At 34.1% G+C, this 22,975-nt stretch overlaps 1 protein-coding gene across 5 annotated transcripts in view; it reads left to right on the top strand.

Moving 5' to 3' along the window:
- Positions 1–22,975, top strand: part of LOC126759849 (uncharacterized) — a 690,051-nt gene that overhangs the window by 100,176 nt on the left and 566,900 nt on the right. For 3 of the 5 annotated variants that reach the window (XM_050475013.1, XM_050475012.1, XM_050475011.1), the window contains 2 exons: positions 18,652–19,130; positions 21,673–21,804. In XM_050475013.1, coding sequence (XP_050330970.1) covers positions 18,726–19,130; positions 21,673–21,804 — 537 coding nt within the window. In that variant the 5' untranslated portion in view covers positions 18,652–18,725. Of the gene's footprint in view, positions 1–12,468; positions 12,560–18,651; positions 19,131–21,672; positions 21,805–22,975 lie in introns of those variants that run through there. The other 2 variants (XM_050475010.1, XM_050475014.1) reach the window with 2 other exon arrangements.

The raw sequence follows: 22,975 nt of genomic DNA, 5'->3' as shown, positions 1-22,975 counted from the left end.
GCCACTAAGTTAAATTTATGTTGTTATTCGGTAGTATTCGGTTATGACACCCATCATTACGGTGATATGAGCCTTGCCAAGAACTATCAGTATAATTGACCTTTTAATTACGTTCCACTCTTCGCCAGACCGGTTTCGCAACTATATAATTGGGTGTTGCTGACCGCTTTCTGAGCTCGTGTGAATGCCAATTCCCTTCTGGATGGAATTTGGTTAAGGATGCATTTTCTTGAGTGCTCATCGGCTTTATAATTTCCGACGATTCCGCTGTGGCACGCACCTAGATAATTTTAATATGGAAATAGCTTGATGTTTATTAGGTCATGCATTCTAATATTAGTTTTAAACACGCTGTTAGTGATCTCAAGGCCTGTATAACAACTCAGCTATCGGAATAAATGCATACATCCCTAAAAGTCGGACTTCGGAGTAGCACCTGCTGCTACCTTAAAGGCTTCCAAAGACACTGCAGTGGTCTGGAAGTCTGGAAAAAGAATAAATTAAGAGCTCCCGATAGAAACTTCTCCTCCAACCTTAAAAGCTTGATCTTCGATACATCTGTGAAAATGCTAACTACGTCTCTTTTCCAGCCTCGGAGAAAAATGATCCTATCACAATCGATATTTTTCTGCATGTTCGATATGTTTTCCATAAAATGCCATACTGTAGAATTAAATTTTTTTTCAAAGCCCTGCAATTCAGTCCATTTTTGATATTTTTCGACCGTGGTGCATTTTGCAGACCACAATCTTTGTGATACCTGCCGTCGAAGGCCTAACCTCACGGTGCTTTTTTAAAGCACATAGATCAAAACAATGCATAATACATAATTTTTCAAGTATTTTTGGTTCCAATTGGTCGGATGGAAGGAACACATTTTCCACCTTGGTCGGGTTCGAGGCCGATTCTACGTGCCTTTTGGTTTAAACCACAGCCACCACAAATCTCCTCAAGGGGAAAAGTGGAGCGAACTTCAAGGGCTAACTGCTTCCCGTGGTACCAGATTTATGTCTCCGGACAGACCTTGTAGTTTTTGAGCACCAATCAGACTAAATTACTGGTGACATGTGTCCCACAATACTGTGCTGAAATTTCGAAGTAAGCCAGAAAGTACAGACAAAATGTATATTGGATTTTAGGCGCCTCTTACGACAAGAATACCTCACCGCGGGAAATTTCTACCCCTGCCCGCTGAGGAATCATTTTCGGACAATAAGTATCTTTCAGGGAAAACTTGTTTATATGTTTCATCCACGAATAATATCATTCGCTACAACAGTGAAGGGTTAATCGAAAAATGTTAATCGAAAAATATTGGATTATTTTATTCAAAAAATTTATATTCTTAAAATATGCCTAAGTGTACTCTTAAACTTTAAAAGAAATTTATGCATTCTCTTTTTTTTAAGCTGTTTATACAGTTTGCCGAATAAGATTGAATTTCGTTGAATTGATTTTATAAGGTGACTACAATTCCCAGGGGGATTGAGACATTTTCTGGCGTTGACCCATTCACCTACAATAATACTGTGTTCAGTTTTGAACTTCAAAATTTTTCAATACTATGAAACGACCAATCTCGAGGTTTTTAAAGAAATTTGGAAGAAATTAAAATTTAAAATCAATCAATCAAATCCACATGATCGCACCCAAAAATGTACGCTGTTAAACTAAAAAACTCTCTAAATATTTTAACTCTTTCCATTGGGTAAAATATACTTATGTATGAACTTTAGTGACCAACTCATATTCGCAGACACAGTGCTACATGTTATGCTGCTCTGCTTTTATGCCTCAGTATGATGGCAGTATTAAGTCATCGAGGCTAGAGTAAAAATAATCCGCGTAGATCAATCTACATATACATAGTTCATATGCCGGCAAATATTTATTCGAAAACAAATCCAACTGTAAAGATAGATCAACACATATGTATGTGGTATATTATACCTGTATATATATCATTGCTACAACTAACAACAACTATTGTTAAACCACAAACAAATTGAATCAAATTGGCCAAACAGCTGACGTGTATAAGTATAATTATCGATCGTTGCAGGAGAATATCTCAATAGCAGAAGAAGGCTTTGAGTTTGGTTGTCTTGCTATCGTTTGCGAAGCTAGCAAAGGCAAAGATGCTTTTGTTATAGACGTAATTGCACACATACAAATACCTGTACTATGTATATTAAACGTAATAGAGTATTGCATAAGTCCTTATTACGTTTGAATTGTTAAGAAGTTTTGTTCATAGGGGATTTCCTTGTTTTATTTACTTTCTTTGTGTATATATAAATGTATATATTTGCTCTTTATTTCCTACAAAGATTGTTGCTACGCACATGATTGATATAACTAGTTTTTGAATAAGGTAGGTTAGATTAGGTTAGGTAAATAGACTGAATTCCTGACTACGGATTAAAAAGACCCTCATATATCTATAAAGCGGCCCTTGTTAAAGGTCCTTTTCGTACAATACATGGGATTTCGATTTCGGTGCCTTTTCTTGCAAGCTCATCGATTTTAAAATTTCGATGCTTCCGCTGTGGCCAGGTATCCAGACAAGTTTAATATGGAAGTAGCTTGATGCTACTGCTGGTGAGGTCATACAATCCTTTACCAGCACCTCTGCTATCGGAGGGAAGTACATCTGCTGCTACCTTCATAGCTGCCACTTCTGCTCGAAAGACACTTCAGTGTGGCAGTCTAAAACAAAAGTTGATTGAGACTCGGAGGTATGTGCACGAAAAAATCCCATTAGGAGTGGGCTCCACGGCGCAGTGGTGCAAGTTATCAGGAATAGAAACGAAGTACGAAAGGATCTCAGAATATCCCATGAAAAACCTCCTTAAACATGGAGATCTGATTCAAGTTCATAAAAACATTTTGGCTTTTCGATAAGAATTGATGTGTACATAATTGATAAAAATCCATGACGACATATATATAATTAGTTAATTCAAAAGCAATCAGTTTCGATTTTTTAACCTTCGGAATTTTATGGGCAGATTATTTGTATAAATCTTGTACTTAGAAATAACATAGCCTTAGTATTTTTCTTCCACACTTCCAAATTCATTCAATAAAAATGAAGGCTTCATAATTTTAGCATATCCTCAATAACGATTGCGCCGAGTATACCTCAAAACAAAGGATAAAAATGTAGGGAACAATGCGAATTCCACAAGACTAAAGAGGAATATTTCAAAAATCTAGCCAGGCTTATTGGCTGCATTGTATGTATGTATGTAGTATATATATACATTTGCAGACGCTTACATAGCCGCCAGTCTGTTGAGGCATTGATCATTTGTCAGCCAGCCCAAATGTCTGCGTCTCATAAAACATCGCCGTAGGTCTTCTAAGCGAAGATCTCAATTATATTTTAATAAACTGAAATGTCATGATTTCTTCCCTTCATACCAACATACATACATACGTACCTTACATACGTTATTAAGGATCGCTCTGGTTCTCGTTTTCATTTGATTGTCATATCGCATTTATACTTTTGTTAATTTCTTTTTTGACATTTCGTCCACATATTTGCTTTCATTTGCTTGTTGTTGCTCTTGCGCTTCAACTGTCAGCTCGGGTGCGTTGATCCATTGCATATATCCTACTTATCCTCAACCAGCCGGTCGATCAGTGTCCGAGTAGCAGTTGCCGACGCCGCCGCTGGCACTATAAGGTTGTGTTTTTGTTTTTGTGATCTTATAACCTTTTCGAACGGCCGAGCGTTGCGCTGCATGTCAACTCTTCTCTTCCCTACATTGCCGCTGTTACCACTGGTTGGCTGTTTGTTGGACCCCGGAATTATGAATTGGCATGTTTTACATGTGCGGGAGGTCTCAAATTTTTCAACGTCTGCTTCGACGTTGTTACTGTCGTTTGTTGTTGTTGCCATTTTTATTGTAATCCATTTATCAAAGATTCGTTTTCATCACAGCGCCAGTATCCTGGCTTTACCTGTCCATAAGCACTGCTCGTTGGTTTATTATTTTTGTTAATTTTGTTGTGTTTTCCTTTTTGTTTTCAATGTGATTTTATTTCATACATACCTCAATTGTGTCTGGAATTTGAACCTGTCGCATTGCCTTAAATGCTGTGAAATCGTACACTTAAAACAAAAAACACAAAACAATGAAGGGCAGCATATTAATGATTAACGAAACGAACATGTAGACACACACACATTCAAATATATATCCAAATTAAAAAAAATAAGAAATGAAAGCAAAAATAAATATCATTGGAAATAAATACCAATCACTCAACTTACTTACCATCTTCTCGTTCTCATTCCTTCCTTGCTAGCTCGGTTCTTAATCAGAGATGTGTTCAAATGCCACCGAAGAAGGTCCGATCGCGCAACGTACTCGTCATGTGACAGTGTGAGGTCCTCTAATTGGTCTGCAAAGGCAGCAGCATAATATTGGATATGTAGTTGTAGGTTTGAGTAATCAGAAAGGAAGTGTAGGATCACAGATGAAAATGATCAAAAGTGTAAATGGTTCTGCCCACATATTTAAATTTGGTAAGGCCACTACTATAGAGTTTTCGATTTTCTTCTCTGGGTTGCCATCAATATTAATTTGTTTAAACTTTTCCTTAATCTATATGAAGGCTTTGAAAGCATATCTTCTCCAAGGACCTGTTAACAATTCGTCTCCTTTTAAAACTTTATAATCATCTGTGACTATGCAAAATAGAAACTAGTACATTATCCAACACTGATCAACTCGTTGATAAAACTAAGAGAAAACAAGAAAAAAACTTTAATTTGGCTGCAACGGAGTTGCAATACCTTTCTCAGGTACATTTTCCATTGCAACTATGTGCTTACCATATATCACTAACGTAACCGAACAACGGTCGCTTTGAATGGTAGCAATATGCTATGGTAGTCCGATCGGGATAATTTGTTTGGATTTTGTATCGCTGCCTTTCACTGCATTAAATAATCTTTTACTGACATATTCTTCTCTGCTCACACACACCTGCGAGAGATTTATGGGCGGGACAAAGCCCTTGGAGAAGAGGTGCAGCGAGCTTTTTCACGGATTGATCGAAGTTAAGGCGGAAAGTAGAAAGACCTCGGGAGCTTTCTATCAACTATAATTTCAGGCTCCCAGACTACTGTAGCGTTCCTTTTTAGCGGATGTGTTTGCCATCAAGATAGCCGTAGAAATACTGCTTCGAACGAAGTGCAGCCTTCTTCAGATAGGTGTGTATTCACTCCGATGACCGAACTTTTATACCGGCTCTGAACTTACGGACTGTATTAGCATTAGCTTCAAGCTTTTCCATATTAGACTTGTATGGGTGCCTGGTCACAGCGGAATCGCCGGGAACTGCAAAACCGATGAGCTTGCTAGGCAGGGCACTCTTACTCCAATTTCATTCAAAAGGAAACGACCCGATGTCCTCTTATGTTTAAACGTAAGAGGTCTTCCAAACTACTTGTGTTTAGCAAAGTTAATCTCTGCTCAGTTGTAAGTGTCTTGATCGGAAAATGTCTAAAAAGTATCAAAAAGTATCCACGCAATGCCTCTTGAAGGCGAGGTGAAAGGTGATCATCTCGTTACTTTCTTCTCTATTGCTCGGCTTTTGCCAGACTGATATGAAAATATCTAGGTAGACACACCTTTGGAGAACCTAGGAAAGTGGCAGGGGTTGATATTGAGCGCCTTAATGAGTTTATAGTGCGCGCATAACGTTTTGTGGATTTGTGAGCTTATGCACTTTGAGGAGTTTTTGGGTAACACAATGCACAAATATCTGTCCAAGTAAGATTCGTTGATTCTTTAGATCATTCTTACGACCTAACTTACCGCTGCCGTGGGCAATTATGCATTCCAAATTTCGTGAAGATATCTTACCAAATAATTATGTCTTCTATACAAGGACTTGGTTTTGATCGATCAGTTTTTATGACAGCTATATGTTATAATAATCCGATATCGGTGGTTCCAACAACTGTGCAGATGCTTAGAGAGAAGAAGTTCGCGTATATAAAGACGGATGGACAAACATGACTAAATCAACACAGCTATGATTCTTTATAAAACAGGAAGTTCTCTGAAGTTTCTTTCTGGGTATTACAAAGTTCGTTGCAAAGTTATTGTATCCTTCTCGGGTTATAAAAACTATTATTCTGAGAATTATGGATTATTCCGATTCTTCAATGAAGATATTGTGTTATATATAAGAAGTCAGCGTCACCTACAGGCCATTTTTAAATGTACTCCTGTGGGTTTGAGCTCGGTCAGTCGTTTAATTTCTGAATGTGTCATTCAAAATAATAGTCCTATCAAAATTATTCAGACAATATGAATAGTGATGATGCCACTTTGCTGAAATAGTTCGGCGACTTTAAGCCATATGACGTCACTTTTTCAGAGTATGAGTATGCATTGGTAATGTCGTCTTCAAAATGTTAATCAAAGATGCCGACAGTTTATAAAAATATTATACATCATATGTATGGATGTATTTATGTGTATGTAATTATATGAGCAATCATAAATGTGTCAGTTGAACAAGAGGAATTTGTATGCCACTATGAAATATCAAAATACTTTCACACAAGTTTGAATACATATCTACACACACGAGTAGTATAAGTACAACACTCTTGATGAATGAGTTGACATTAATCCTCACACTAATCTCTGCCGGCAGCGCATAAAAACACCAAAAGGCTGCACGAAATTGAAAAGAATAAAAAACTCCACAAAAAGACAAATCTACCAAATGATTTAAAGATATACATGAAAATCTGATATTGATCTTGTTCAATAATCACCGACATAAATACACACATATGCATATAATTTTATATGTTAAAGTACCCTTGTGAGTATGTGATGAGCTGATTTTATGCCTTTTGCTGTGTAAGATTGTGTGTCTTCAAAGGCACGGCACTGGCAGCAATGAAAAATTGTTTTCAAATGATATTTTTAACACTCATATAAATGCATGATTGTATTAGAGAGGTTCGATGTTTCCAAAAACCCATCTGCGTGTACTTTTATAAGTTTGGCACGTGACTCTAATTGGGTTAGTGTTGTTCTTAAGGTTCAAAAAAGCTTCCTTAAAGCTCTACGCAGTGTGTAAAACCAAACAAGCTAACTATTTGGGAATGTTTCGACAGCTAAAAAATCCATGATAATATACGAATACTAATAGTGCAGATAAAAGATTTTTTAACGAGTGGATGATGACTTGACTACCTATAAACTATTGGAAGTGGGTACGAAAAAATTGTAAGTAGAATACTATAATAAAGAAATTTAAAGAAGACCTTTGCGGTTTGACTAACCAGTGCACCTTTGGAGAATAAAATTTTTCGCCAAAAAAACTGTATAATACCTACATCCTAATCTTTTCGATTTTCAATTAAACTTGATAATTTAATTTAATTAAAATATCACACTTGGACCAACTTAACGGGTGTCGGAAATCACTAAATGTAGTCCTTTGAGAGCAGAGAAGGGACTTGTTTTCAAACATTTTGTTTTTGATTTCTATAAAATCTTTTTTTGCAGAAGATAAAAATAAACAGGTACATAAGGTTTCAGGCACAAAATTGCACCGTTATTCGGAAAACATGTTCTCTGAATTTTATTACCTCAACTCACATATTAGCCGATATATGCGGTATAAAATTACCAGAAATTTCGAAAATATTTATATTTGATATGTGGGGGCTAACACACAGATATCCAAACGTCAGGAAAGAATTCTGTCCAAATTTCAGTTAAATATCTCACACTTTGACTGATGTTTTCGGTAAAAAGTCTACTTTTAATTGACTGGGGTCTTGAACAGTTTTAGTTCTATGTCGATAATACTTTGTTATAAGCTGGCATACTTCAGGGGAACTAATCTTGTACAGTCTTATTACCTTATAATAATTGTTTCTTGATTTGTCTACAGGAAAGTGAAAGAATCAGATGGAGTATAAAATTATGCTATATAGGAAGCAAACGTGTTTGCAATCCGATTTCGCCCATTTTCACAATGTAAAATAAGAACATGAGTTTAATGTCATATGCCGAATTCGGTTAAAATCGGACCATCTGTTCCCGAGATATGATTTACCAAAAAGTAGGGAATGAAGCGCCCTTCGGCGTTATCTCGGGGGTAAAATTTAATATCTCTGGCATATTCAGTTATTGATTTATCGAGATTTCAGTCGTTTTTAACAATACCGTTATATGGGCAGTGGCATGGCTTGTGCGGTTGATTAAGATCGAATTGTTTGTGAGTTTAGGACGTTAAGGGCGGCATCACGCCCATTTTTTTTTTTTTTAACGGCAAGATGCCCCTTGCTAATGCGATCCCCTGTGCTAATAACATTTCTATATCTTAATTTACGGTTTAGTTCTGGGACTTCATAGGTTTTCGGTTAATGGCGTTTTGCGGCCGTGGCAGTTGTCCGATTACGTCCATCTCCGAACTGATGCTCACTTTTTTTTACTAAGGAACGCGTGTACCGAGATTTCGTAATTTTTACTCTAGTCAAAGACAGACGGACAGACAGACAATCACTTTGAATTCAACTCGGAATCTAACTCGATTAGCTTTAGGTGATACAAACAATCGTTATGAAAAAAGTCTTTAAAAATTATAGACCTTCTCAATACCTACAACATTTCAAGAAATAGATATAAACCAATCTGAACCCTTAAACATTCAACCACGCCCCTCTATTCTTTAATCCGTCCACATAAACACACGTAAATTAATTTTTTTTAATGTTTGTTACTTTAACTTTCGTTGCCGATGGGTTTAAACATACCAACAATTTTTTTTTTTTTTTTTCAAAAATTATCCACCCTGGTATAACTGTCATAAATAGTTATATAGTAATACTTATCTATGTAAACATATAAGTTTATGTACTATCTATGAATCATTTCCCTGCCGTTGTACTTCCGATTGTACTTAGAAGCGACCGGAAGCAATTTTAAGCAAATAATGACATATTAATTTACTTAATTACCGATACTCATTCCGTTCCGTTAAATATATATGTTAAATAATGGTGTTAATTAACTTTAAATCAATTGGTAGCTAAGAGTCAATAAACCATTAATTATACCAATATCTACTTACCAGACTTTGAAGCACTTTTGATATCTTTATTCATATGTTAACAATTATGTGCGTGGTGCTCAGCAGAGCCTATAAATTATTTTTAATGAGTCATATATGAAAAATAGTTTACGCATTATTGATTATAAGTTCTTCGTTGAATAAAATTACAACACCGAAATTTTTTTAAAAATTAATTGAACATATTATTTATGCGTATTCTTTAAGTAAATTATTTCAGAATATATTGTGTACAAATATAATCTATGGATAGCAAGTAGTAAGATACACAATCGATTAGTGGATTAAGATTCAAGCAATGTTAGCACTTTTTGCTATCCTACTTATTAGTATCGCTGCAAGATATAACCAATTTTGTTTCAATATGAGTGAATGATAACCAATATATATCCATTTTCGTTTTCCATCCATCGTTTTTCCTTGGCTGTCAACTTATGAAAAGTGATGTTACGTTATTTTGCATTTTAGGTGACGATACCTATGTATGTATGTTTGGATATTGACGTACAAGTGCCCAGTCATTCAATTTTTTCTAACATATATTATAGCACCTATTTGTTTGAAAGTTATAACTTTCTTCAGTGGTGGAAAAAAGGTCCTTAACATCTAACTATGATTATATACATAAATAGCATTTTAAAAAAGCTTTGAATGGAGCGTGCAGTAAGCATTGGGTCACACTCTTCCTTATTTGAGTATTAATACTCTATCAATCGATCTATTAATATTTTTTAGTAAAATAACTTCCGAAAGCAATAAAAGGAATATCTCTAGCCAATGATTTACATAACCAAATAACAGACAACTTACCATACAAAGGTACCAACATATACGTGTGCAAACAAGCATGCATATCTACTAGCTGTTATTATAACTTGGTTAGTTATAACCTGGCGGTTTCTTACCGTTATATCGTGAATTTAAAGTGAATTTTTACATGTATATGTACGCATTTTGATAAGAAAGTGCTATATAACCTGTTGGAAGTACTGTTAGTACAACAGTTGGAACTTATTATTCTTAAATGAAGGGTTATTAAGTGCGGTACTTTTCATAAGTTTTAGTTGTAATCGTTCTCGAAATGCCAAATGAATATAACTTAAGTAATTAATTGAAATTTTACACATTCGGAGTGAACTAGTGAAAGTATTTTCTTTGTTATAGTCGTCAACTCTTCTGGTGTCAGTGCGCATATTTGTGCTTTTGGTGAGTTAGATGTTTTAAACCAGAGAAAAGTGGCTTAAAAATGCTAAAAGTGTGAATTATAAAATGCATTATTACAATGTGTGAGAAAGGTAAAGGCAACAACAAAATATTTAATCTAAAGAGAATACTTAGTATCGGTTATTTTGCACTCGATACCAGGCTACAGTGTGTATTTCCTATATGAAAAATATGGTATTATCGATACATTTTAATTTCGACTCCAATCGGCAGTATTTTTTACATATTAACCGATATCTCTGTTATAAAATGGATCTGAATAAGGACAATCGTTATTTTAGATCCTCATATCAAGCCAAATACTGAAACATTTTTTTTTTCAACGTGTGTAGTGATCTGGTTCGTGTGTTAAAACATCACTTAAGTTTCTTAAGATGTGTCGCAAATTTACCGATCTTTTCACAATAAAATCAAGCATAAGCATAAAGATTCTCTGATAATTTCACCAAACATATTTGCGCCGGCTCACCTCGATTCGATCACCACCGTTTTCGCTTGACATTGTCGTTAGTGAGTTTTTATCTTATTAGTTTAATTTCACCATTGCAAGTTGAAGTTTCATAAACTATATTTCTACATATTGAAGAAGCAGTACTTGTGAGTACCATCGACTATGTTTTCAATATACTAGTATCTTTCAAATTATCAAAATCGACTTACCTCTCATATACACACCCACATCTCACAAGCTTAGAGGGTAGAATTTAAAATTTATAAACCGAATCTACTCTAAATTAACATTACTATTGGTTAATATTTAAAATAGCGCTCAATATCGACATTTTCTTCAACTCAAATCCACTTACGATTTTGGCTTTCTCTGCTTAGCTCTCACTAGAGGAAAAAAGTAAGAATCGCAAACTTCACCGATTTGGTACAAGCAAAGAGAATCACGACGCAACACTTTTTGTGTTTGCCATACGCGTGTATGAGTAATCAGTATTGTGGTGAAATTACACGTGACCCCTGAAGACGCTCGGGAAAGGTGTTAGCATGGGGTTAAAGCACATTATTTTTGAGCGTATATTAATTGAAATAAAAGTAATGAAAATTATAATCAATAAAATGGAATTAAATTAAGTGAAAACATAAAACTTAACCCAATTTGACTAAACTTAACGTAACTTAGCTTAACTTGACTTGATTTGACTTAAATGAAATTTTAAGTAAATTTAAGGAAATTAAATTATAGAAAATATTAATAGCAGTGAATTATCGTAACTTAACGTAGGTTAACTTTACTTAATTTAACATAACATAACATAACATAACTTAACTAAACTTTACTTAACTTAACTAAACCTGAGTTAACTTAACTTGGCTTGACTTGACTTGACTTGACTTGACTTGAGTTAACTTAACTTAAAGTAACTTAACTTAATTTAAAAAAATGTAATTAAATTTTCGAAGTTGCTTTAAATTTTACTTATAATGGAAAGAGTAAAGTGGTGGAAGAATATATTGCCATGTTGTATAGGAATTCCTTCCATAGCCATTAAAATACTATTTATAACTCATGAAATAATGAAGCCAGCATCCAGAACAGAACTTAAAATAATACCATTATTTCAATTTAAGAATATGTAATGTATTTGCTGTAGCACGAGACTGTCATGAGTCAACTGTTGAACATATGTACATACATATGTACTTCAATACAATTTTTCGCCGCAAGCCAAAAAAAATTGTGTTTATATACTGATTGATTTATTTATTTTTTATAAAGTTGTAAATAAACAATCATGGAACTTCTATGCTAACTTGAGCATGACGGACAACTACTTGACATGCCCACAACAGATAGAGGCGCACGCGCTCTCTCTTAGGCGTTGATTTATACTCGTTAGTCAAAGTGAAACACCTTTCACTCCATATGGCTTCATCTTCGTGAATATGTGTAAGGGAAAAAACTCTCTTTAGTAGCCTAAAAAAATGCTCTTCGCATGATGAGTGAATCTACATGTAATGTGTATGGATGCAAAAGTGAGTAACCGGCCATTTGTCTATGTATTTGTTTCTAATTTCGCAAATTGGCAGTACATCAAGCGTATTGAAAGCGTAAGCACACGCTGTTAAGCCGGATAGTCTACGTATTGACTTGCAAATTTACGTAAATTTTGTTTACTAAAAAACAGTACTTTGTAATTTGTGTATATTATATAAATTTTTTTTTAAATTAATCGATTTGATTGGTCAATTATGGATGCTGGTGCGTATACTTTATTTTTCAACTAACAAATGTTAGACAATTTATGTATTAGTAGATATATGTATTTGCTTTAATGTAACTTGAATGAATTTACAAATGTATCTGACTTAACATCGTTTAAGTCGATTACAAAACTGATCGCACTGATATGCTGTAATAAAAATCGAAATAATTTTGTGAAAGAAAAAAAAAAACAATAAACACAAACACTGAATAACTGTAAAAAGGGAATTTTAATTAAAAAATAAATACATCTTTTATTCGAATTAAAAAGGTTTTTACAACAAGTTTTACGTAAACATGCGTGTTTTGTATTATGCGTGTTTTGTATTAAGAACTAAAAGGAAAAACAAACTAAAAGTAATAATTTTGCAAAACTATTCGCAAAGACTAACATTTCATAATCGATAGCAAAAGGCTATATTCTTGTTGGCTTAAATGTAGAGGTAACGGGTTTTGCAATAAGAGCGCTACAAAAGTTTTTTTGTTTTAATTAAACAAAACCGGTTCGCGATATCAATGAAATTGTTTATTTCTGTGAAAAACATCCGATGCCATTATGTATGGACCCCGAATAGTTTCGCATGGCCATCACGGGCACTTATGCAGAAGACCGGACGCTGAAACCAATTTTCGACGATCTTCATTAAATCGGCCGATACTGCTGTAATTTCACGTTCGATATTCGTACGAGGTACATCAATCGTCGCAGGCTTGTTTGCCTAGACCACAGACTTAACGTAGTCCTACAGAAAATAATCTAGCGACGTCAAATCGCATGGTCTAGTCACATTTCGTAAGATAACACTTTAACCAAACTTGGTTTTCAATAAATCGATTGTGACATTCACTGTGTGGTTTGTCGCGCCGTCCTGTTAGTACTGCATATTATTCAAGTCCATATAATCCAATTCGGACCAAAAATATTCGGTTATCATTGAGCGGTACCGATTCCCATTCACAGTAACGTGCTGGTCTTGATTATCATGGAAGAAATACGGCACAATGACGCCGCCGGCCCATAAACCGCATCAAAGCGTAATTTTTTCGGAATGTTATGGTGACTCACGGAGTACGTACGAATGTACTTTCATAGAAATAAAGAATTTCATTGATATTTCAAACTGTTTTTATTTTATTTAAAAAAAATTGTAGCACTCTTACTGATAAACCCGCTCTTAAAATTGAGGCTTTGGAATGTGTTTTTTTTTTTATAGGAAAATAAAAATGAATTATCTTGAATATTTGAGTGTTTTTATTTACAAATTTATTTAAAAAAATTTAATACTTTATTACTATTATTATTATTGTTACTCGAAGTTGGAACCTCAAAAAAATGCACGTGGGTGGCTAGGGTGATTTTGGCTCATGATGTTATCGGAAATCAAATATTCTTGATTATTCTTAATGTATAGACATGTCATTCTGGTCGGAACTAATAAAGTTAAATTTCAAAGGTAAATAACAAAATGGCGGACTTTGAAATAAAGTCCTTTTATTTTAGCAAAGAAAGGGTTTTAAAATAAAAAAGTTAGTTAAAATTCTCGTTAGTACCGACGGGAACTATAGGTGTGTAGAACAGCCTGTCAAAATTTGAAAGCCATCGGTTCAGTAGAAAAAAGTCAGGACCCGGGCCGACCAGAAAAACAATGTTTTGAGAAAAACACGTTTAAATTTCAACAACTCCGAGAGAGAGGACTCCAAGGCGCTTTAGGTAACTCGTTATAACTCCCGAAATGTTTCGCATTTCTGTCTAAATTTTTAACAGTATATTCTCAAGCCATTGTACTTTCAAATTAAGCAAAAACAAATTAGATTTTTTCAACCCAAGTTACCAGACTACTACAGTGAGTTTTTCTCATGCCATAAGTTTTTAAAACAAGAAAAAAGTTACATTTTCAGTTTAGTTAGTCAATTAGTTTTTTGAGCCATGAGATAGCAAGTTGATAAACCGGGAGTAGCTTTTGCTCCATATCTTAACTTAATTATTTCATGTCTCTAATTTTAAAATCAATAGCACAAAAAGCAATTCAAAATAATAAAACTTATTTATAAAACCAAACTCTCTAATCTCTAAGATCTGTAAAACAAAATTTGGTGACATTAAAGTTATCGGCTACACTATTTTAATGTGGTCTCCGCATACTTTCTACAACTTAACAATTTCGTTTTTGCCTCTACAAATACATTTTTTGTAAAGAGAGAAGCGCTCAAAAGATAGAAATTTGACAAATCAAGTAGCTTTTAGTTCGTATTTTAGCACCGTTTACTGATTTTTTGATACAATCGTTTGTATTAGATTCTTCAGTTTCTATATCTGTCGCTCGATCAAACGCTTCACTATTCATCGCATTCGCCATGTCGCCATGCATATACGTACATATTAGGCCCAACAACTTGATTCAATTACACAACAAATGTTAATTTAATAAACGATACGCCATAACCCACTTAGCAACTGTATAAATCGAAGACACCTGCCTACATAGCGTAAGACACCTGTCTCCAGGCACTGAAAACCACAGCAAATTTGCTACAATAACAAATTTGTGTTATTGTGTTTCTGGTTTTTAATTAATCAATGCGCGATATCGGTGGCGACATGAAGTCTGCTAGTGATCAATGAAACTAGAATTTGTAGAAAAAATATTCATACATAGGAAAGAACACAAGTCATAAACAAGTTTGTTACGCTCAGTTTATGTTTTGAAAATTTTCATAATTGGCACGCTTTGACACTTTAAAAACCACTTTACTTCCATTAATTCACAAGTGAACACAAAATGTCGTTTCTTTGGAAAAGTGTCACTTGACATAAATTATTATATTATATATATATATTATATTATATTATATAATGACTACCTACTTAGCAATAAGTAGGCTTTTTATCACGTTGTCCGTGAATTTCACCAGATATAAAAGTTAGCAGCTGGCACTACAAAGCCACTCATAGGTAACCTTTTGACTTATCCGGTGTTTTGAAGTAAAGTCTCCCAGTTTCCACAGCTTTTAAATCTAGGACTTGGTAAGTTGTTTTAAGCAATCTAATATTTATGTAATACAGTGAAAACTTTATTAAGCGGAAATTTTCATTGGCCGGACAATCTCTTAACCAGGCAGGAAGGCTGATTATGTCAGTGCCCGTTTATGGGGGATTTCACTGTATAAAATTTAGTAAAAGGAAAGTCTTTATTTTTGTCGGTCCCAACATTTTTGATGTTTACAGAGGACAATCCATTAACCGGTCAGAGAGACTCGTCCCGTCCGAGTCCGCTTATGGGAGATTTCACTGTATAAGTTTTAATAAATGAAAAGCCTTTATTTTTGTCGGTCCCAACATTTTTGATGTTTATTAAGGGAGATTTCACTGCATAAGGTTTAGTAAAAAGAAAGCCTTTATTTTTGCATTGAATTGAAGGTCTAAACTTAGTTAGAGTGCTCCGATTGAGGTCAAGTATACTGCCTTTTGTTCAATAATTTGTTGACATCGTCCTTTTTGGGACGACTGAGACAGTCGAGTTTAACAAACTTCTTTGAGGCAAATTCTTTCCAGCGAAATTATATGTCATAAACAGGTCGTAATGACTTAGTTCAAGGCCTGGAGGTGCAAAAGAACTTCACAACTAAATTGAAGGACTTTCTGATGAGCCACTACTGAAATGTGTGGTCGAATTAAGAGTTTGACCGTAGAGGTACAGCTTTTAGTATACAACTCCATGCCATTTCCACCAAACACATAACAAAACTGTTCCGACCGTTAATCCCGGCACCGTCTCACCACAATTCGACCAAAACAGTTTTCGGTTGACCCACTTTTTATGACCAGTAACTATCCGCTTTCGAATTTAAGATTTTTTTTTGGATTCAGATGAACACTCTGTCCATGAGTTCGTTGTTTTTCCTTTTACTTATCCTAATATTTTATTGCAAGATAGAAAGGACAAAATTGTTTTTCAGGTCCAAAAACCTTTACGCTTCTAAGACATGTTAGGCTTAGCACTTATTGATTAAATTTGACCCGGACATGCCATTTGACTCATATCGACCGTGGACATTTCCGACAAGTGCATATTGTTGCGTATTGTGCTTTAAGGCTCAAGTAAGCTGCTTATATGAAGGGGTCTAAACAAGGTCATCGAGATTCTCTCCTCCCTCAACTGCATTTCTGAAAACTTGAATCACTACGTAGTAGATCCTATTACTGACGGATTTTTCTCAGCTTGGGGACAAGTCCCTGGAGAGAGGATCGGTTTTTAATGAATAGGTCGAAGATATGTGGGAAGATTGAAGTGGGACCTCTCCGTCAATCCTAATTTTAGGCTATCAGGAAATCTAAAAATCTTAGCAGACGCAAGTTGACGAAGTTGTATTGAGGAAAGTGAGGTGGAAACATCCAACATCCATTTTCTTTATTGTCCAGCCTTTGCCGGGCTAAATTCGAAACATTTCGGCAGTCTTACCTTCGTCGAACCAGAAACCATAGTCGTAAGTGGCATTAGCCGTCGCAACAAAATTGCTCAAAACGCTTCGTCGATTTATAAGGGTTATGTGATATTTTATATAGAACTTTTAGGTATCAAAACGGACCAGCATTTTAAGCTGTCCAAGTGAGATTCCTGTTAGAACCGACCTCTTAGCCTAACTTAACCTAACCTAACCTGGGTAGCTTCGACTCATATTTATAAGCCCACATCTTGTCGCTAGTAATGACGAGAATTGTAAGGTTGTCAGCTATCTCTATTCGACATCATTTTTGCAAACAATTGAGGTGTTTAAGTATGTGTCTAGCATTGACACCCTTTACATATTAAAATATTAACCAAATTATTAATTACAATATTAACCAAAACATATTCAGTTGGACCACAAGAGATCCTCCACTATCTCTCTAATACCAACACAATGATTTTCAGTACCGTTTCTTTAACGTTTTCGAGGTTGTCTTCACCGAGATGGATGGACGACTCACATGATGACTTCAACACCTTCACTGAATACTTTTTGTCACTCAAACACTTATGTTCGTAAAAAAAGTAGACTCCTTGGAATACTTAATGAATATTACTGAAACCACAATTTTCTTTTCTAACGTAAAAAACTCCTGACAAACTGTTCGCGTTAGTAAAGACTGTCGAAACGAGTTTATAAATCAAAGGCTTGGGCACTAGTGATGTGCTTTGTCTCGCCAAAGTCGTGTTAAATAACAAAAAATTATGACAGCTATTTTTATTCATTACAAAAATGAATATAACTAAATTGAAATCTTCCAGAAAACTTTCCAAAAAGCTTTGCATTACAAATCCATTCGAGGTTCCAAATATAATAATTGAGGGAATTTCCTACAACAGGTTATTGGGTGTCATGCAACAACAACTTTAGAAAAGTTAGAAAAAAACCTAACAATCGCTCTTATACGAATATAAACCATAGATAAATGGATAAATTACGTCGATTGTCATGTACTAAAGCGAAAATATTCACAAATTCACATAACAACCTGCCGATTTGTAGTAAAAGGTTAAAAGCAATTAGCTTAAAAAAGTTTCTCTTTTAATAACTCAATTAAGTGTCTGCGTAAGCAAACTAATCCCATCGTTAAATATAGGAAAATATATTTATGACCGATTGCGAGTGCTAGGAAAAACCCCCAAAAAATGTTGCTAAGCTTTCGAATCGCCTCAAACACTTCGCAAGTCAATTGTTAACGCAACATTTACTATTTGAGCATGTATGTATGAAGGTTGCTAACGTTGCTTATCCGAGACGTTCTAAAAACTCTAGCTATACCAATTCCAATAATGACCACAGCAGCGTAGCACGCGCTTATGAGGAAATTCCGTGCCCATTGTGGGGTTTTCCCGCATTCAGCAGCTACCTGTGTGAACAGCTTGCGGCAAGTAGTTAGTCGTTAACATTTTTTGCTTAGCTTACAACGTTTGAATTCAAATATGTATGTTCGCTCAATTAGTTGCAAATGAAATGTTGAACTGCCCATTTAAATAGCAACTAAAATCAGTTAATCTTCACTAAGCAATGTTTATTACTCAATTGCATTAATTAATGATGTATTTATTTTTTTTAACTTACAGTAACTGGCGCTCAACGTTCAGCAAGCATTTCATCGCGCTCTATCAAGTGTATAGGTGACACTCAATCGATCGGTATGTGTGCACGCCGTGTTAAAGCCCGCAAGCAAATGTGGATTCAAGGCGTAGCAAAAAGTGATAATACAAGCGCAAATGAGCAAAGCGAAGATGTTGAATTGACTATGAAAGTTCAAGTGGTGGCTGATATTGATAATAACTCGAAAGCTAGCAATGTTGCCAATATTTCACGCTTGCCGGAATGCCACATGCCAGCGACTACGACGTCGCCTACTAGTACAAGACAATTGCTCAGAAATCTGTTGTCCTTCACTTTGATAACAATGTTGTACTTGCTTTTGTCTTTACCCGCTCCGAGCTTAATAGAAGCAGCTCCCGCGCCTTGGTCGAATGCTTGTGGCTATACGCTCGCAAATGACAGTGCGAATAAGCAACATGTCAATAGAACAGCACCGCGTGCGAAGGTAAGTCAACTGACAGTTAGTATAAATACAAATAACCATTTGTGAATATCAAGCCAGTATATTTGATTAGTATTTTGAAAAATTATTCTCTATAAAGTTTTGAGTGTATATCAGTCCATAAGGTGCACATGTATGTAGTGTGATAGCATAACAAAAGTTCATTTTTGGCAATTTTTCACAGAAAAATATTGCATGCAATATTTTAAAATTTTCAGCATAATTTTATTAATATTTAATAAATATACTCAAATAATTTCAACGAAAACTAATGAATAATTTTTGGCGAGTTATATTTCTAAAATCACTTAAAGAGGTCCTAAACGGCTGCAATTATTGTGAGCTTTATTGTGGTTAGAAAAAAAGAGATTTACATATTTTTAAATGTAAATTTATATGATTTTATAAATTCATGAGCTATTGCCTATACAATGACTAACGATTGCAAATATTTTCTGTTGAAATTTAACTAAATTGGCAGACTTTGAAAAAAAATTTAGATTTTTGCTGAAAAATTAGATGATTTTTGGCCACTCATATAATAAAAATGCTGAAATATACACCGAATTAGCAGGAAAAAGCTGATTTGTTTTGCAGAAACATGTGCAGCCAATTTGATAAGTGTTGTTTTGAGAAAAATGCTTTAATGCTTTATAAAACTGTAACTTATAAACATTTGAAATGTTCGTTTGTTATATACATCGAGAAAAAGTCAAAGCGATCCATTACATGGGCAGCCAATTTGAAACATGTAGTTTTGAGAAAAACGCGTTTACGCTTTAGAAAACTGTTTGAAATATTCGTTTGAAAATTTAGTATTTTATTTTTATCGAAATATGCAAAAATATTAAAAAAAGATATTATTTCGAATTTTCACACTGGGTATGTCACCAAGTAGTTTCCTCAAAATAAGCGTTTGAATTTCGACCTTGACAACAACAGACTATCGTATTCAGGTTACACCGGATGACAAAGTTTTTGGGTCTGACTTTTGCATATAAAATTTCAGTTTCTCCTATACCAAAAATAAGGAAATAGTTTTTTTTTATTACAATTTGCTTTTGTTGAAATTCATTTCGCATTTCTTTCATATTTGTATGGGCAAAACAGGCCCGTTCAGGCAGGAGCATAAAATAGAAATTCCAGTGTCTTCATTGTCCAAAATCAGAAACCCAAGGGAAAAATTTTTTGTTTACCTTTGTTATATAAGTATAATTTGTTTGGTGCGTACACCACTTAGATTTTTTTTAACACTATTACAAGCAGTTAATGCGAAAGGAGAGGAGATTTTAGTGGCTAATTGAGTAGAATCTTATTTCACATATCGTCACATAAATTTCATAATAATGTATCATCAATAAAATTGAAATTTACATATATGTAGCATAAAATTTTTATCTTCCGCTGTCACATGAAACCAATATATGTATAACCAACATATTACCATTTTATAACTAAGACTCAAATTTTGTTTCAATATGAATGGTTATTTCTATTACTACTTTTTTCCTTTACTTGTAAACTTATGAAAAGTGTGTTACGTTATTTTGCATTTTAGGTGACGATATGTACATTATTTCGCATAGAATAATTTTTCTATACATTTGGATCTATTTTCATTCAAATTTCCATAAAATACTTAAGCTGATGCCATAGTGGAAACGAGAAGCTAGACAAAGACGACAAAGCAACAAAGTAGATTGTGTAGTGGTCTCTCGCTTGAACTCTTTTTGCAATTATTAGTGTTTATTGTTCCCTTCTTTACTGTTTTGCATTTTTTGTTATCATTAATTTATCACACGGCAGAATAATATACTTAAAAACTTTTCCAATCCTTTTGAGGATTTGTTGCAATATTATTAGGAAATAGTCAAATGTTTATTATTGCGTAGTTATAAAATTTATGTGTATATTGGCGAAATTTCAAAGATAAAATGTTCCATTCACGGTTTATATTCCTTTGTTCTCGCTTCCACTCTGATATCAACAAGATGACAGTTAAGGGGTTACCTCGGTTTCCTCGGGTAAAAAACAGCATTTTTCAACAACTTTTTTCTCATATAAAAAATAAAATATTTTATTAAAAATTTTTGTTCTGAAATTTTTGAAAAAAAATATTTTAAACTTGGCCATCGGGCCGCCATTTCCGGTACAGGAGCATTTAAAGTCAAAAAAATATGTGTTTTAGTTGAAACCTTAACCGTTTGAGAAGGTTTTTTATGGAAGAGCATGGTATTGAGCTCACAAGTTATTTGATCGCAGATCGTAGACAACATAGTAGTCCATTCATAATCAATATATTGTTGAATTAGCCATTTCTATGTAGTTACATATACATATTTACCAAATTTAAATATAAAGCGGTCATATCCACATGTAAATCAGAAAAAAAGTCAATTTATTTTTTCATTTATTGTATTTAATAAATAAAAATGTATTATTTAAAATATCGATATTTTCATTGATATTTTGCAAGAGTATATAACAACTTAAGCTACATATACTATATATCCAGAAACTTACACATATGTACATATAATTTCAGATACTTTGCGAACTACGTGGCAATCTCACAAAACAAAATAAAACCTTAAGACCTTTTATGGGTCCTAAAAATGTGTCAAAAGTATATTCCAAACACTCATATGCATTTCTAAAAGTTGCCGGAAGAAAAAATGTAAGTAACTCCAATATTATTTATATATTAAACATATTTTATTTATATCACTTTTTCGATTTCTTTATCGCTTTCATATTGTGATGGTTCCAAAAATAATGTTATCATTTGTGTTTAATCGCCATTTTGCTTTACATTGATCTATTAAATATTTTCACCAGCTGCATGTGCTTCTTCTCTCGCTTTCTTAGTACTAGCTTAAAATGCACATAGAAACTTCGTTAGCCGAAGAGTAATACATTATGCAACAAAATCATATATTAACTTTGGATCAAGTATAATTGAACATAAATTACGTAAAAGAACATAGTCAATACTGACCCCACTCAATATTTTCAAAAGCTTCAATAGCACTATCGACAATAATTGTTAAATCAAGCACACTAATTCATTTATAAAATTGTGTGAAATGGTGCGGGAGTGACAAGTAACGTGTGATAATTAAATAACAAAAATAACACCTTTTTTAGCAAAAGCTCGCTGAAGTTATTGGCAATATCAAAAGCTCTACACACCCACTGCCCAAATTCTTATCAACTTCTACGGTTACTTACAGTGAAACACTCTCACCAAATTAAGCGACAAAAATTGTTTTTGAATATTTTTTTTATCAAATATGAGTTTTTAAGAAGTATTGGGTACTCGAAAAAGTATTTTCGTATTTTTAATCAAAGTTCAACTAATTTTGTATATTTATAATGAACTTTACTAACCCAAATATGTACCATTTTGGTCTACAACTTTTTGTCATTTTTCCAACGATAGGCCGACCAGAGCGAGGTGCGTCTTTCACATCGAAATTGCCAAAACGGAAGCTAGCTTTTTCCTCAAGAGTTTATATACTTCTCCAAACCGCCACTATCGAAGTACTATAGCTTAAGCTGCCATATCAAAGGAGCGATCAAGCTCAAGTCCTTGTATGGATTACTTTTTTACTTAACAAAATATCTTAAAGAAATTTGGCATGGGTTATTTTCCAATACAACGCTATAATGTCAAAGTAAATTGTAGAGATCCGGTCACTAAAACATATACATAGCTGCCATAGAAACTGATCGATCAAAATCAAGATGAAGACTTTTTATACACTTTAACGCTATAAAAATTGCAATTGAAGCATTGAAGGGCGTGATAGCTTTAGTGCAGCCGAAGTTAACATTTTCTCTTATTT

The sequence above is a fragment of the Bactrocera neohumeralis genome, chromosome 5 (assembly GCF_024586455.1).
Source record: "Bactrocera neohumeralis isolate Rockhampton chromosome 5, APGP_CSIRO_Bneo_wtdbg2-racon-allhic-juicebox.fasta_v2, whole genome shotgun sequence".
Classification (NCBI taxonomy): domain Eukaryota; kingdom Metazoa; phylum Arthropoda; class Insecta; order Diptera; family Tephritidae; genus Bactrocera; species Bactrocera neohumeralis.
This window is presented reverse-complemented; position numbering and strand designations above follow the sequence as displayed.